A 15,038-nucleotide genomic window follows, 5' to 3' on the forward strand; every position below is an offset into this window, starting at 1 on the left:
ACTCTGAGTTGTGCTGCCTACTGAGATGGTGTAAATGCTGTTGGTGTAACCATCACATGAGCAATGGTCTTGACTTTGACCACCATTTCCTGATGCCCACACAAAGATAGAGCCACGGCCCTTTCTGCCCTTAAAAGCAAATAGGGATGGATGTTTTTAAATCCTTCAAAGGCAAATTTGAAGAAGTTAAATTTTTTTTATGGTTTTTATGGAAATTGTTTGTCTAAGGCTATGTCCAAACATATGTGGGTAAATGTGCAAATGTAAATGCAAAACACACTATTATGCACTGCCAAACCTATAAGTGACGATATAATCTTAAGAATAAAGTTATGTTGGCCAGTCTACAGAAAGACATAGTTGGCAGAAAAGACTGCATTCAACATCAAAAGACAAAAACTCCAGTTTCACCACACACATGACCACACATTATCAGAGTTTCTGAACATCTTAACCCTGCCAGGAGTTTTTAAAAAGTTTCGGTTTCGCTCATATGATGCTGCATTTGTGGACAAATGGCCACATATAAAAAGTGTGGTTTTGAAAATACCCCGGTTTACATGAACAGGACCAACAAACTGTCATTTTGTCATCACAGTACTGTAAAGTTTGGGGAAAATGAAAACAGGATTTTCTTTTGAATGTCAAGTGGCAAGTATCAATAAAAATACTTTAGATAAACCTAAAAAATATACAGTAGATCTTTATATACCAATCTTTTATTTTAAACTAAGACTTAAACTAATGTAGGTCAGTAAAATACACATACAACTTCAAATGTAACTTCTCTTAAAGGTGTTATTTGCAAGTTTTTGACTATTCTAAATAGAAAATAATAATACAAATATTACAATCATAAACATTAGCTGATAAGCTAACACAGTAAGGCTCAGTTGTCAGGCGTGCTCACTTCTGTCTGTGTTATCAATCTGGTAGCATAGAGTAGTCACTGGTATTTTTTATTCAATTTAAAGTTTGCTCACTTTAAATAAGTGTTTTTTTTATGTTCAAAACGTTTTAATAATAAATTAAATACAGGGTTTGAACTAAACCGTAAATATTATTTAAGAAAAATCTAATACATGTACAGTTAAAGTCAGAATTATTAGCCCTCCTTTGATTTTTTCTTTTCTTTTTTAAAATATTTCCCAAATGATGTTTAACAGAGCAAGGAAATTTTTTACAGTATGTCTAATAATATTTTTTTCTTTGGGAAAAGTCTTGTTTGTTTTATTTCTGCTAGAATAAAAGCAGTTTTTAATTTTTAAAAGCCATTTAAGGTAAAAATTATAAGCCTCTCTAAGCTAAATTTTTTCGATAGTCTATAGAACAAACCATCGTTATACAACAACTTGCCTAATTACCCTAACCTGCCTAGTTAACCTAATTAACCTAGTTAAGCCTTTAAATGTCACTTTTGGCTATATAGAAGTGTCTTGAAAAATATCTAGTCAAATATTATTTACTGTCATCATGGCAAAGATAAAATAAATCAGTTATTAGAAATGAGTTATTAAAACTATAATGTTTAGAAATATGTTGAAAAAATCTTCTCTCCGTTAAACAGAAATTGAGTAAAAAAATAAACAGGGGGAGTAATAATTCAGGAGGGCTAATAATTCTGACTTCAACTGTATATGGACAAGCTAGTGTACAAGATGGTTGTATATATTAGACGAACATAGGCAGACTAACTTTGCGTATGCCATTCTCTAGAGCAAGTCGAGCAAGAGGGCCGGGGCCATCAACTGTTCTGCCATCATCATCCGGACCCCAGCTGGAGCTGTAGATGTCAATGTACTGCTGTCTCAGACTTAGAGATTGGGCTTCCACCATATCAGTCATATCGCCATCCAACATACGCACACCTACACTTGCAGGGAGAGATCAATATTTATTATTATTGCATAATAGTGAAGTATATAGTGCTCACTGTAATACAGCTCGTGAGACAACTCACCACCAATTTTTGCATTGTAAGCAATACCAACAATGCATAGGGAATTGTTTGCAGAGGCAGCCACCACACCCGCACATCTTGTTCCATGTCTTTAGTCAAATCACAAATAAAAGAAAAATTGTTCGTAAAATCCAAATATGTGAAGACTGGGAGAAATAAGGCTATTGGGTCACAGTATTGGAAATGGACTGACTTGTTTCATTGGTGACATCATAACGTGGTGTCGGATCGGGATCATTCCCATTAACGTCGTAGCTGGCGCGTGCATCCTTATAGACATAGAATGACTTGTTAAAACATCAGTTACTGACTACGGGGGGTAAGGAATAGGAATTTGTGAAAATCTTACTCACAATGGTGGGTGAAGTATACAAATCAAGCACTTGAGTAAAAGCACAGATACTCCAATGAAATATTAATGCAGTAAAAGTCCTTCTTTTCAAATTTACTTTAGTTGAAGTACAAAGTTAATGTGCTTTAATGTGCTTAAGTAATAATTGTACGAATTACTTGTGGAAATTTATTTAGCAAGAAAATGTAACATTTAATTTACTTTAATTTTCCATTGTCATGTACAATTATACCACTAAAATTAAGGTATCACTTTATTTTGACGGTTCCTTTAACACATTTAGTTGAATTTAAGTTGCATCTACATGTCAGCTAATTCTCAATAGATTGTAAGTAGATTGTTAGGTTGGGGTCAGGGTTAGTGTAAGTTTACATGTATTTGCAAAGTTTCTTTATATATATATATATATATATATATATATATATATATATATATATATATAGTCAGTTAAATGTCTGTTGAAGGAGCAGTATCAGCAGATGCAGATTAAGCATATTGGCATGTAGTTGCAATGCAACTTTTAGTCAACAAACTGTGCAAAAGGGACCATCAAAATAAATTTCTATCAACAAGAAATATATAATGAAAAGAACAAAATATACTTTAAAGCCTAGTATATAATACAAACAAACAAACAAATAAATAAATAAATAAACAAACATAAATGTACTGTGAAATATAAACATTTTTAACAAGACATCACAGCAAAAGGTGTTAACAATTCAAAAATCCTCTGTAAGAGAATGCAGCAAGGAACATTTATTTATGTCTACACCCCATTCAGACAGCATTGCAAAGATATGGACATGTCCATATTTAAGCGTTTCATACATTGGGCTGAAACTCTAAACATATAACTTTTTTGGGCCAAATGATGTAATAATATTTTTTTAATAGTTTCCTTAATCTGAGTAGTACAAGACTTGGCTAGTTTTTGTAAGTTTGCTATCAGAACACTCGTGCACACACACACACACACACACACACACACACACACACTCGCACACACACACACACACACACACACACACACACACACAAAGAGGACTCGATTCACCAAAAATGGGGGGAAAAAAGACTCACTTTTACTCACCATCAAGTGGTTCAAAACCTTTATCAGTTTCTTTCTTCTGCTAAAGAACATATATTGAAGAATGTTGGAAACATGTGTCCACTGACATCCATAGAAGGAAAAACGAATACTATCAACAATAATGGTTACAGGTTTCCAATATTATTCAAGATTTTTTTTTGTGTGTGTTTCAAGAAGAAAGAAACTCATAAAGGTTTAGAAATAGTGGAGGGAGTGTAAATGATGACTTCAATTTTGGGTGAACTAATTGCTTTAAGTTGTTAAAAAACTCCAATTTTATTTGTACAATGAAAATAAAATGCAAATTAAATTCAGCACAGCACATATATAACATAACAGTATGTTATATATGTGTTGTGCTGATTTTGATTAGCATTTTACACCTAAACGAAGGTCTGAGCATATACAACCTGAATATGTCAAACAATCATGTCCCTACAAAGATCAAAGATCGTGGCATGACAGTCATAACATTTGTCATTTTATCATTGTAACATTTTTGCTGAATAGAATGTCATTAGACTTTACCAAATGTATTTTTATAAACTGAGAAAAGCTCAAATGCCAGCCCATGCTAATACTTTTCCAGTGCCACAAATCCCCATAAGAGTCCAGAGGGTTCAACTGGGATAACGCCTATCAATTCACGTTTTTCAAAATGACAAGAAACCAAAAACACTTACATAGTTCTGTTTTAGGTCTGGATGTTGTCTCTCTATACCATCATCCAGAATGGAGACCACTACTCCTTTCCCAGTATAGCCCCTGCGCCAGGCAGCCTGAATGTTCATGTCGGTTAAGCAGTTGTGATCACAGTGCTATAGAGCAGTAGACAAATGTAACACATTTCAATATGTTTCAATATGTGTCAGACTATCACAAGAGTCCCAAATAAAGAAGTGTGCTTAATTGCATTGAATGTGTCTTTCTAGTGAACCAAAATCTTTTTATTATTATTATTTTTAATAACTTTTAAATAAAAGTATACTTTGTTTTGAAGTACAAACTGTACTTTATTATACTGTATAAATATTTTATTTATTTATCATTATTGTATTAATTTAATATTGTAGTATTAATAAAATAAAAGGCCATTTAGATGTAATTAAAGAGAGTATACTCTTAAGACTATGTTTCTTAAGTTTAAGTCGTAGAAGTAGAAGTCGTAGTAGTATCTCCTTAATTATATTTCAGATCAATATGTTTCAAAACCAAATAAAAAATAATAACAAATGATAAAAAGTCATAATTTACAGAAATATGCCTAATTTGATGTGATGACTAATATTACAGCTAATGTAATTAATGTAGTATTCTTTTTTAAAAAATGATTACACATTGATGTAAATTCATGACATGCAAGTTTCAACAGAAATCTGAATTTTGCAAGCATAAATGCTTGTAAGTACATTCGGCAGCACATTTTAAACCATATGCCACAGACAACAAAAACCTCACATTATATTTAAGGTGCCATAGAGTGCGTTGACTCAACATGTTCAACTGTTTTCTGATATCTACACAACGGGTATGTGTTGCTGAATACATTTATAATCTTTATTTTATGCATATTGATTTCTGATGTGCTGTAAACAGACGGCTGGTAGAGAACTGCTTAAAGCCGATTTGAATTTAGTACCTGTATTTGTTCTGTTGTTTCTGCAGGCTTAAACGCCATTTTAAAAGTGATTTCTTTAGCTTCATAGATTTAATAGGACAATTCCAGAAACAAATTATTGATTTCATAATCATTTATTAAAGTACAACTTTAATTAAAACAAGGCTATACATTAATAAGACGTGGTCGTGGAAGCAAATTTGTAATTCGAATTATGTTCAGAGCTCCTAGCTTATAATTGTCAGGGATCTGGATGAAGAGAAGATTGGTGAGACACAGGTGCAGGTCTTCAATAAAGTTTATTTATAGAGCCTGAATTCTCTCAAGGGGGCAACAAAAAAAACTGAAAGTTCCTCCGTAATGGAGCTGGCACAATGGCCCACAATTCACAAAAAACACAGAGCAGTGAGGAAATATAGTCTTAAAAAGATACAAAATGAAACAACTCCGAAGAGGCCAGAGAAACTATCCACAAGTGGGTGCAATATCCTGACACCCGACAGGGGGCGATGAGTCCGGCGGCCGCTGACTGAATCAGCGTGGCCACGAAGAAGGCGGAGGCTTTGAGACCGGCGAGAGAGAGGCGAAAGCCGGCTGAGTAGTGACGGAGAATCAGATGGGCAGCGAAACAAAAATGGGTGGGAAATGGCTTGAAGGCAGATGGCGAAAACAATATTAGGAAAAAACGACAGGACATCAGACACGACAAAACTCACAGGACTAAGCAGGAACAGGACTAGACCGGGAGATCGCCCGACATGCAGGAAGGGGAACAGCTACAATCTGACACAGAACTACGGTCAAGGGAGGAGTAAATAGGGTGAGAAATCAAGGAAACCAGGTGAGTGGAATTAGCTAGATAACCTGATGGAAAGTAATAGAGCGGATGGGTGGGGAAGCGAGAAGTAAACAAAGCATGGTGTGAGTGAACACAAAACGAGTTAAAGACAAAACACAAGGAATGAACCTGTGATCAGACCGAGGATGTGACAGTACCCCCCCCCCCCCCCTACGGACGCCACAGGGCGCCCTAGGGAGGGGGCTCACCTTGTCTCCGACGAAATTCCTCGACCAACCCCTGGTCCAGGACATCCCGGGCCGGGATCCAGCTCCTCTCCTCCGGGCCATAGCCCTCCCAGTCCACTAGGTATTGGAAACCACGACCCCTACGTCTGACGTCTAGTAATCTCCTGACTGTATATGCTGGAGAACCATCCACTAGACGGGGGGGAGGGGGGGAAGGGGTCGGGACAGTGGGAACAAGAGGGGAGTACAAAACAGGTTTAACCCTAGACACATGAAAGACTGGGTGTACCCGACCAAGTGTAGGAGGGAGCTTGAGCCGAACTGCCACGGGACTTAACACCTTGGTGATCCGGTATGGACCAATGAACCTGGGAGCCAATTTACGTGAGACGGTCCTGAGAGGCAGGTCCTTGGTTGATAGCCATACCCTTTGACCACTAACATAGCAGGGGGTGGAAGTCCGATGACGGTCAGCCGCTGCTTTGGTCCGCCTACTAGCCTGAGCCAAGGCCTCCTTGGCTCTACTCCAGGTGCGTCGACACCGTTGGACAAAAGCCAAGGCAGACAGGAACCGCAGCATCGGGTTCCTGTGAGGGAAACAGGGGTGGTTGATAACCAACACAGAGCACTGAAATGGTGACATACCTGTAGGAGGAGACTGGTAGAGTATTATGAGCATATTCTACCCAGGACAGTTGTTGACACCAGGAGCTCGGATTCTGGGATGCCAGGCAGCGGAGAGTGCGTTCCAAATCCTGGTTAGCCCGCTCAGACTGCCCATTGGTCTGAGGATAAAATCCCGATGACAGACTCGTAGAGTCCCCGATCTGTCGACACAATTCCTTCCAGAACCGGGAGACGAACTGGGGACCCCTATCAGAAACCATGTTGACCGGAAGACCATGAATCCGGAAAATGTGGTCCACCACCGCCTGAGCAGTCTCCTTGGCTGAGGGCAATTTAGGAAGAGGAATGAAGTGGGCCGCCTTAGAAAATCAGTCCACCACTGTAAGGATGACAGTGTTTCCTTTTGATACTGGTAAACCAGTTACAAAATCAAGGGCAAGGTGTGACCAGGAACGGGAAGGGATGGGAAGGGGGTAGAGCAGACCCGTGGGAGGAGAGTTAGAACTCTTGTTCTGGGCGCAAACTGAGCAGGCAACCACAAACTGCCTGACATCCCTGGCCATGGATGGCCACCAAAATGGCTGCCGGATGGCTGCCAGCGATCTCCGAACTCCTGGATGACAGACTAATCTGGATGAGTGACCCCACTGGATGACCTGTGAACGCAGAGCAGAAGGAACAAATAATTTGCCTGCTGGAACCTTCTGAGGGGGTTGGCACTCCCGTAAGGCCCTCAGGACCAGACTCTCAATCTCCCAAGAGAGGGAGGCCACCACCACGCCCCTGGGCAAGATGGTGTCCTTTGAAACCCCCCTCTCTGGGGCCTCAAACAGGCGAGAGAGAGAGTCGGGTTTAATATTCTTAGACCCAGGCTTGTACGAGAGAGTGAAATTAAAACGGCTGAAGAAGAGGGACCAGCGGGCTTGTCTTGCATTAAGCCTCTTGGCAGAATTTATGTATTCCAGGTTCCTGTGGTCTGTCCAGACCACAAAAGGCTGCTCTGCGCCCTCCAGCCAGTGGCGCCACTCCCCCAAAGCGAGCCTGACTGCCAACAACTCCCGATTGCCTATGTCATAGTTTCGTTTCGTTTTGTTTCGTAGGGGTCAAACGGTGGGAGAAGAAAGCACAGGGGTGAACTTTCCCATCCCGAAGAGATCGTTGTGATAGAACTGCACCTACTCCGACCTCAGAAGCATCTACCTCAACAATGAACTACTGTTTAGGATCTTGAAAAGATAAGACAGGAGCAGAGATAAAACGGGACTTAAGTTTATCAAAGGCCTCCTGAGCCTTATTCCCCCATCTAAACAGTATCTTGGAGGAGGTGAGCGCTGTTAAGGGTGCAGCAATCTGGCCAAAGTTCCTGATGAAACGGCGATAAAAGTTGGCGAAACCCAGGAACCGCTGCAGTGCCTTGCGACAGTCAGGAGTTGGCCACTCGGCAACAGCACTTACCTTCGAAGGATCAGCACTGATCTCACCCGCCGAAATTAAAAACCCCAGAAACGATACTGACTGGGTGTGAAAGACGCACTTCTCTGCCTTAACGGTTCATTCTCTAAGAGACCTGGCGAACATGCTGAGTGTGTACCTGCAGAGAGGGAGAGAATATAAGGATGTCATCCAAGTACACGAAGACAAACTGGTTTACCATGTCTCTCAACACGTCATTGAACAGGGCCTGGAAGACAGCCGGGGCGTTGGTCAGACCAAAAGCAAGGACCCGATATTCAAAGTGTCCCGTGGGTGTGTTGAAGGCTGTCTTCCACTCATCCCCCTCCCGAATGCGAACCAAATGATATGCATTACGGAGGTCCAACTTGGTAAAGACTTGGGCTCCCTGCAAGAGTTCAAAGGTAAGGGGTACCTGTTCTTAATGGTGATGTCATTCAGCCCTCGATAATCAATACAGGGACGGAGGGAGCCGTCCTTCTTCTTGACGAAGAAGAACCCAGCTCCTGCAGGGAATGAGGAGGAACGGATGAGGCAGGCTTTAAGGGATTCGTTAATATACTTGTCCATGGCCTCTCTTTCAGGACGGGACAGAGAGTACAAACGTCTCTTAGGCGGAGAAGTGCCAGGGAGAAGCTCAATGGCACAATCGTAAGGTCGATGCGGAGGCAAGGAGGTGGCCCGGGACCTGCTAAAGACCAGGTGCAGGTTGCTGTACTCTGCCGGAACCCCGGTCAGATCCACCGACTCCACCTGTAACACAGAAGGTACAGAAACAGGAAACGGGGCAGGACCAAGGCAAGACTTAAGACATGATTGACTCCAAGACAAGACAGAATCTCCAGACCAATCCACGTGAGGGCCATGCTTTACCAACCAAGGATGCCCTAAAATTATAGGTGCACTGGGTGAGTCTAGAAGGTAAAGCGTGGTAACCTCACGATGATTGCCGGATACAATAAGACTTACACTAGGGGTAGTGTGTGAAACGGTGGCGATAAGAGTACCATCAAGGAAATGGGCAGGAACCGGTTCAGCAAGAGGAATGGTCGGAATTCCCCACTGGGCAGCCACAGCGCGGTCCATGAAATTTCCCTCTGCCCCTGAGACAATGAGAGCAGAACTGGAACTGGAAATGCCTTTATACTGAACCATAACAGGGAGGAGGGTGCGAGATGAGGGGGAAGAGAAAGGAATAGCGCCCACCAGGATCCCTCGTCTCACTGGTGAGCCTTGGCTTTTACTGGGCATTTCACAGCGAAATGTCCCGGCTTGCCACAGTATAGACACAGGCCCAGAGCCAGTCGCTGCTGTTTCTCCAGAGATGTAAGATGGAGACGTCCTACTTGCATTGGTTCAGGGTCCAAGGGAGGTACTGTGGTGGAAAGGGAACAAGGGTCCTCCCTCTTGGTTGAAGAGTAAAATAGTCTTCAATGATCTCGACGACGGAGACGGCCCTCTATGCGAAGCGCCAAATTCGTGAGGGTGTCGAAGTCTTGTGGTAAGTCGTGGGTAGCTAGTTCATCCTGGATGTCTTCATTCAGTCCCGCTCGGAACATGGCATGACAGGCCTCCTCATTCCAATCACATGAGGCCGCCAGCGTCTTAAATTTAATAGCGTACTCTGTGACAGACTGACCTCCCTGACGAAGACGCGCTAGTTGGTCTGCCGCCTCCTGACCCCTGGCAGATCGGTCAAAGAGCCGGATCATCTCATGGCGGAGATTACAGCATGGAACAGCATGGTGCTCTGACAGATGTTCCCCAGTCACGAGCTCTGCCCGTGAGAAGGGTAAGTACAAAGGCCACTCTAGTCTCCTCTGCGGCATAAGTGCGTGGCTGGAGGGCGAAGACAACTGAGCACTGGGACAGGAATGCCCGGCATGAAGAGGGATCCCCATCATAGGTGGGGGGATTGTTGCAGCGCGGTTCAGGGGCCTGGTGGGACGCCTGAGCCCCCTGCAGGGTCTCAAACTGAAGCTTTTGTAGGCGCGCCGTGACATCAGCCACCTGATTGGTCAGATATTCCACTTCCCTGGAGGTGCTGGTGAGTCTTGACTCGTGCTGACCCAACAAAGCTCCTTGTTGAGCTAAAGCCGACCTGACAGATTTTTGATCTGCTGTGTCCATCCTGGTCAGATTGTAATGTCAGGGATCTGGATGAGGAGAAGATGGGTCAGACACAGGTGCAGGTCTTCAATAATGTTTATTTATAAAGCCTGAATTATCTCAAGGGGCAAAAAAAAAAAAAACTGAAAGTTCCTCCGTAATGGAGCTGGCACAGAGGCCCACAATTCACAAAAAACACTGAGACGTGAGGTAATATAGTCTTCAAAATAATACAAAATGAAAAAACTCCGAAGAGGCCAGAGGAACGGTCCTTAAGTGGGTGCAATATCCTGACACCCGACAGGGGGCGATGAGTCTGGCAGCCGCTAACTGAATCAGCGCGGCCACGAGGAAGACTGAGGCTTTGAGACCGGCGAGAAAGAGACTAAAGCCGGCTGAGTAGAGACGGAGAGTCAGATGGGCAGTGATACAAAAATGGGTGGGAAATGGCTTGAAGGCAGATGGAGAAAACAATATTAGGAAAAATCGACAAGACATCAGACACGACAAAACTCACAGGACTAAACAGGAACAGGTCTAGACCGGGAGATCGCCAGACATGCAGGAAGGGGAACAGCTACAATCTGAAACAGAACTACGGTCAAGGGAGGAGTAAATAGGGTGAGAAATCAAGGAAACCAGGTGAGTGGAATTAGCTTGATAGCCTGATGAAAGTAATAGAGGGGATGGGTGGGGAAGCGAGAAGTAAACAAAGCATGGTGTGAGTGATCAACACAAAACGAGTTAAAGGGGAAAAAAAAACTAACAAAACACAAGGAATGAACCGGTGATCAGACCGAGGATGTGACAGTTCGGGGTACTACAAGGAGCGCTGAGTTTTGAGATCTTAAAGAGCGGGTTGGATTGTAGCGAGACAGAAGGTTGGTTAGATAAACAGGAGCTAGATTATTTAATGCTTTATAGCTAAGAAGCAATATTTTAAAATCAATTTGAAACTTAACAGGCAGCCAGTGTGAGGAGGATAAAATTAGACTCAATAGAGGATGCTGGAGAGCCAGTAAACAGAGCATTACAGTAATCCAGCCTAGAAGTCATAAAAGCATAAACTAGTTTTTTTTGAATCTGAGACTTAATGCACTCCATATAGCCCACACATATGTTGTCACTGCCAACAAATTGTTGAAAGTGCTTTTATACCTCTGACTTTCCTCCAAACTTGCTCAGTTAATTTTGCAAATTTTTTCTGTATGTCTTCAAGCTCCATGTTGCACTTAAGCTATACACAATACAGCACTGCAGGCCCAGTGTTACAGTATGTGTCACAGTGGAGGAAACGGTGTCACAGGAGCTAGAGCGTTGCAGCGGATTGCAACTTTGTAGACCTACACATGTGTTGCTTTGCTAAAATATTAGTATAATATTTCTGATTATGGCATATATCGCCACCCAATAAGGCTAATTAAGTAATTACTAAAAAAAGAAAAAAACAACAACACCAATACATGATCATGGCCCGGCCTGGCCCAAAGATAGTGGCAGGAAATTTCAGCCTAACCCAGCTTGCAGGTCAGGTCGGGTTGTGTCAAGTCTGGGCTCTGGGAGAGAATCTAAACTCTATTGTGGTTTTTACAACAGTTTCTGCAGCTTCATTTTTATGAACCCTCTGGGGTCAGCAAACATGCTTGTATCTCAGCTTCTCACAGACATAAAGAAAAAAGTAAAAATACAGTCTCTCCTTTTATACCAACTAACTGCACTTGAAAGAAAAAGGTTCTCTGGTTTTGTATTTTGTATGAAATAAATGCTAGGTACAGTATGTCCTGTCCAACCACATTATTTAAACGAATTCCCACCATTCACCATTCAACGCAAATCACATGACAGCAACCACTTGAACGCCAATTAACTTTGTAAGCAAAGAGGTCGCTGTCATTTTGAGTGGATATATGCCATCAGGAATAAGCTGAATATATAATGATAATGATGATTAATTAATAAAAAATTACTTCAGAAAACCAGAGCGATCAGATGAGGCATTGTTAGAGGATGATTTTGTGACTGTATGTTATTGATTCTTATGGTAATTACATAGTTTGATTGACAGGATGACATCTGATCCGGTCATCCAGAAACAGCCAACAGGAGGTTGTTGTCATTATATCATTATATCATCATGCTTGAGCAAATTTAAATTTTTTGATGTGATTTTTTTTTTTTCTCAAATCTTTAGAAAGAAAATTAAGAGACGGTAGTTGTTTTATTTATGTTTATTACATTTTATTTATGTTTGTTATATTTAATTGGTCATTCCAAATATATTATGGCAGCATGGTGGCTCAGTGGTTAGCACTGTTGCCTAACAGCAAGAAGGTCACTGGTTCGAGTCTCGACTTGGCCAGTTGGCATTTTTGTGTGGAGTTTGCCCGGTTTCACCCACAGTCGGAAGACATGTGCTATAGGTGAATTGAATAAACTAAATTGGCTGCAGTGTATGAGTGAGTGTGTAAATGTGAGAGTGAATGGGTTTTCCGAGTACTGAGTTGCAGCTGGAAGGGCATACACTGCGTAAAACATATGCTGGAATAGCTGGCGGTTCATTTTGCTGTGGTGACCCCTGATAAAACAGAGACTACGTCGAAGGAAGATGAATGAATGAATGAATGAATGAATGAATGAATGAATGAATGAATGAATGAAACAATATATTGTAAGTTTGGCAAACAGTGGAGAATTTGATGTTTCGACATTCAGAAAGATAGGAGATGCACTTGCATGAAATTACTTGCCTTGAATTCTATATGAATTAGAAGTTGCTAAGACTTTAAATTAAGTATGTTGATGTACGTCTAACTGAAACAGAATACTGATGCAGCACTTTCTTTTTGTGCATCATTCCCTCATAGCAAACTAACGGTAAAAGGAACGTGGTTAAGAATAGTGTGGCTGAAGCTGTCAAATTGACCAATAGAGAAGGACCGGTGCTCCAAACATGAAAGCAGATGGTCAGATTTTAATAGATTTACCAAAACAACATTTTTTATGTAGATTAACTTGTCAATTGTTCACTTAAAGAATAAGAATGTGCATTAACAAAATACATTTTAATTAATAATCAATAAAAGTCAAAATAAAAATCTATTTTTATTTCACACAGACTTTAAAAGAGACTTTGATTAAAGTCCATTCCATACTCAATTTCCAACTACAATATATATTGTTGGAAATATATCATCATACTGAATTAAATGTCAACAGCTTCTAGTTCACTCAGACTTTAATCTGGTTTCTACTGTTTGGTTTAATTCACAACGACAAGAAAACAAACTGTATCAGGCTTATTTTATTTTTTGCTCATATTATATTAACAGGTTTATAACAGAATTGATGAATAAATCTGATGAAATAGCATGTAAATATTTTAACCATATTTTTAAACCTTTGTAGGCACATAATGTATGAACTGTTTTAGTGTGAGAAAAAAAACTAAAATTACATACCATTATTTATTAAATCCAGTGCTCTTAAATTGATAAAATAATGTTAACTGATGAATCTGGTTTTAAAAAAATTGTATGTTTAGCATTTTATCTGGGGGACAAATGCAATAAACAATATTAAAACAAAAAGAGTGATGGGGATGAACAGGGAGATGGTGAATGTTGGGCAGAAGATTTTAGTTTTGGATTACATCATCAGTGCTAGTCAGCCTCATTTACAATCGTAAAAAAATAAAGCTCTTTGTGAAAATGTATCATAATATGACACATCTGATCTGTTTTCCACAGCAGTCTCTGTTTTGACAAAGAGCGCACGAAGGAACAACAGTGCCACCTGGTGACCATATAATAAAGTTTTATGCGTTAACCACTGTTATTACTTATATAACCTAGCAATGAACATATTATTTAGCATTTCGGTTAAACAATTAAGTTATACCTCAAAAAAAGTCATGTTGAGTTGGTAGTTGTTGCAATTGTTGGTGATTGTTCAGTTAAACTCAAGATAACTGTTTTTGAACAATCAGTTTTTTCAGTTAGAGCAGCAGAAAGATGGAATGAATTACTAGTGCATATTAGAGAAAGTACCACTTTTAATATTTTTATTAAATATTATGTGCTTAAAGTTTGGTTTAACACTTTAACTGCATGCTCTGCCAAATGGTTGACTATATTTTGACTGTTTTAAATAATGACTGTTAAATAATCTTAAATAATGGTTTACACACACAACATTGAAAAAAAATCAAACAAACTTAATCCTGTTGCACTAATACACTTGATTTTGGTTTTATTGTAAAAAAAAAAAGTGTTAAAGGAGATTCTGAAATATTTTATGGCATGCTTCAAAAAATAAAGATGATTTAGTGTACAATAAATGTTTTATTTTGATTATGTTTTTAAGTAAATTGGTCTTACATTTCACATTTTCAGATTTTTCATTGTATATGTATTAATTCTGGTATTTTTACCATGAACCGACATATCAACCATTTGGTAGAGACTCATATTTTAGAAATTATGGGATGTGTTGAAAACAAATGCATTGAGCGTTTTAACTAGTGACATTAGGAGTTAAGAAATGCTATCATTTTTTTTTTTTCTTAGTGGGGCAGTTAAATCAAATATGTAATCAGACCAACTGACTTGATTTCATTTTTATGACTATGATGTGTTGTATGTATTGTACTGCAAGTATATATTAAAATTGTTACAACTTCCTGCCCAGGTACTACAGATATAAGCTTTATAGCTAACTCTGGTCATGTTGTAAGTTGTCCTGAGTGAATGAATGACTGACGAACTAACTAACTAACTAACTAACTAACTAACTAACTACATAA

General features: G+C 40.1%; 1 protein-coding gene across 1 annotated transcript; it reads right to left on the reverse strand.

Moving 5' to 3' along the window:
• Nucleotides 1-6: 6 nt before the first annotated feature.
• On the reverse strand, nucleotides 7-2,162 carry LOC130220524 (proprotein convertase subtilisin/kexin type 6-like; the record flags this gene model as incomplete). Its single annotated transcript, XM_056452772.1, has 4 exons — nucleotides 2,134-2,162; nucleotides 1,961-2,049; nucleotides 1,696-1,868; nucleotides 7-129 (listed from the first exon to the last, which is right to left on the reverse strand). Coding segments are annotated over exons 1-4 (414 nt in total), but the record flags the coding sequence as incomplete, so codon positions are not given.
• Nucleotides 2,163-15,038: the final 12,876 nt, after the last annotated feature.

This window comes from Danio aesculapii, unplaced genomic scaffold (assembly GCF_903798145.1).
Source record: "Danio aesculapii unplaced genomic scaffold, fDanAes4.1, whole genome shotgun sequence".
NCBI lineage: Eukaryota > Metazoa > Chordata > Actinopteri > Cypriniformes > Danionidae > Danio > Danio aesculapii.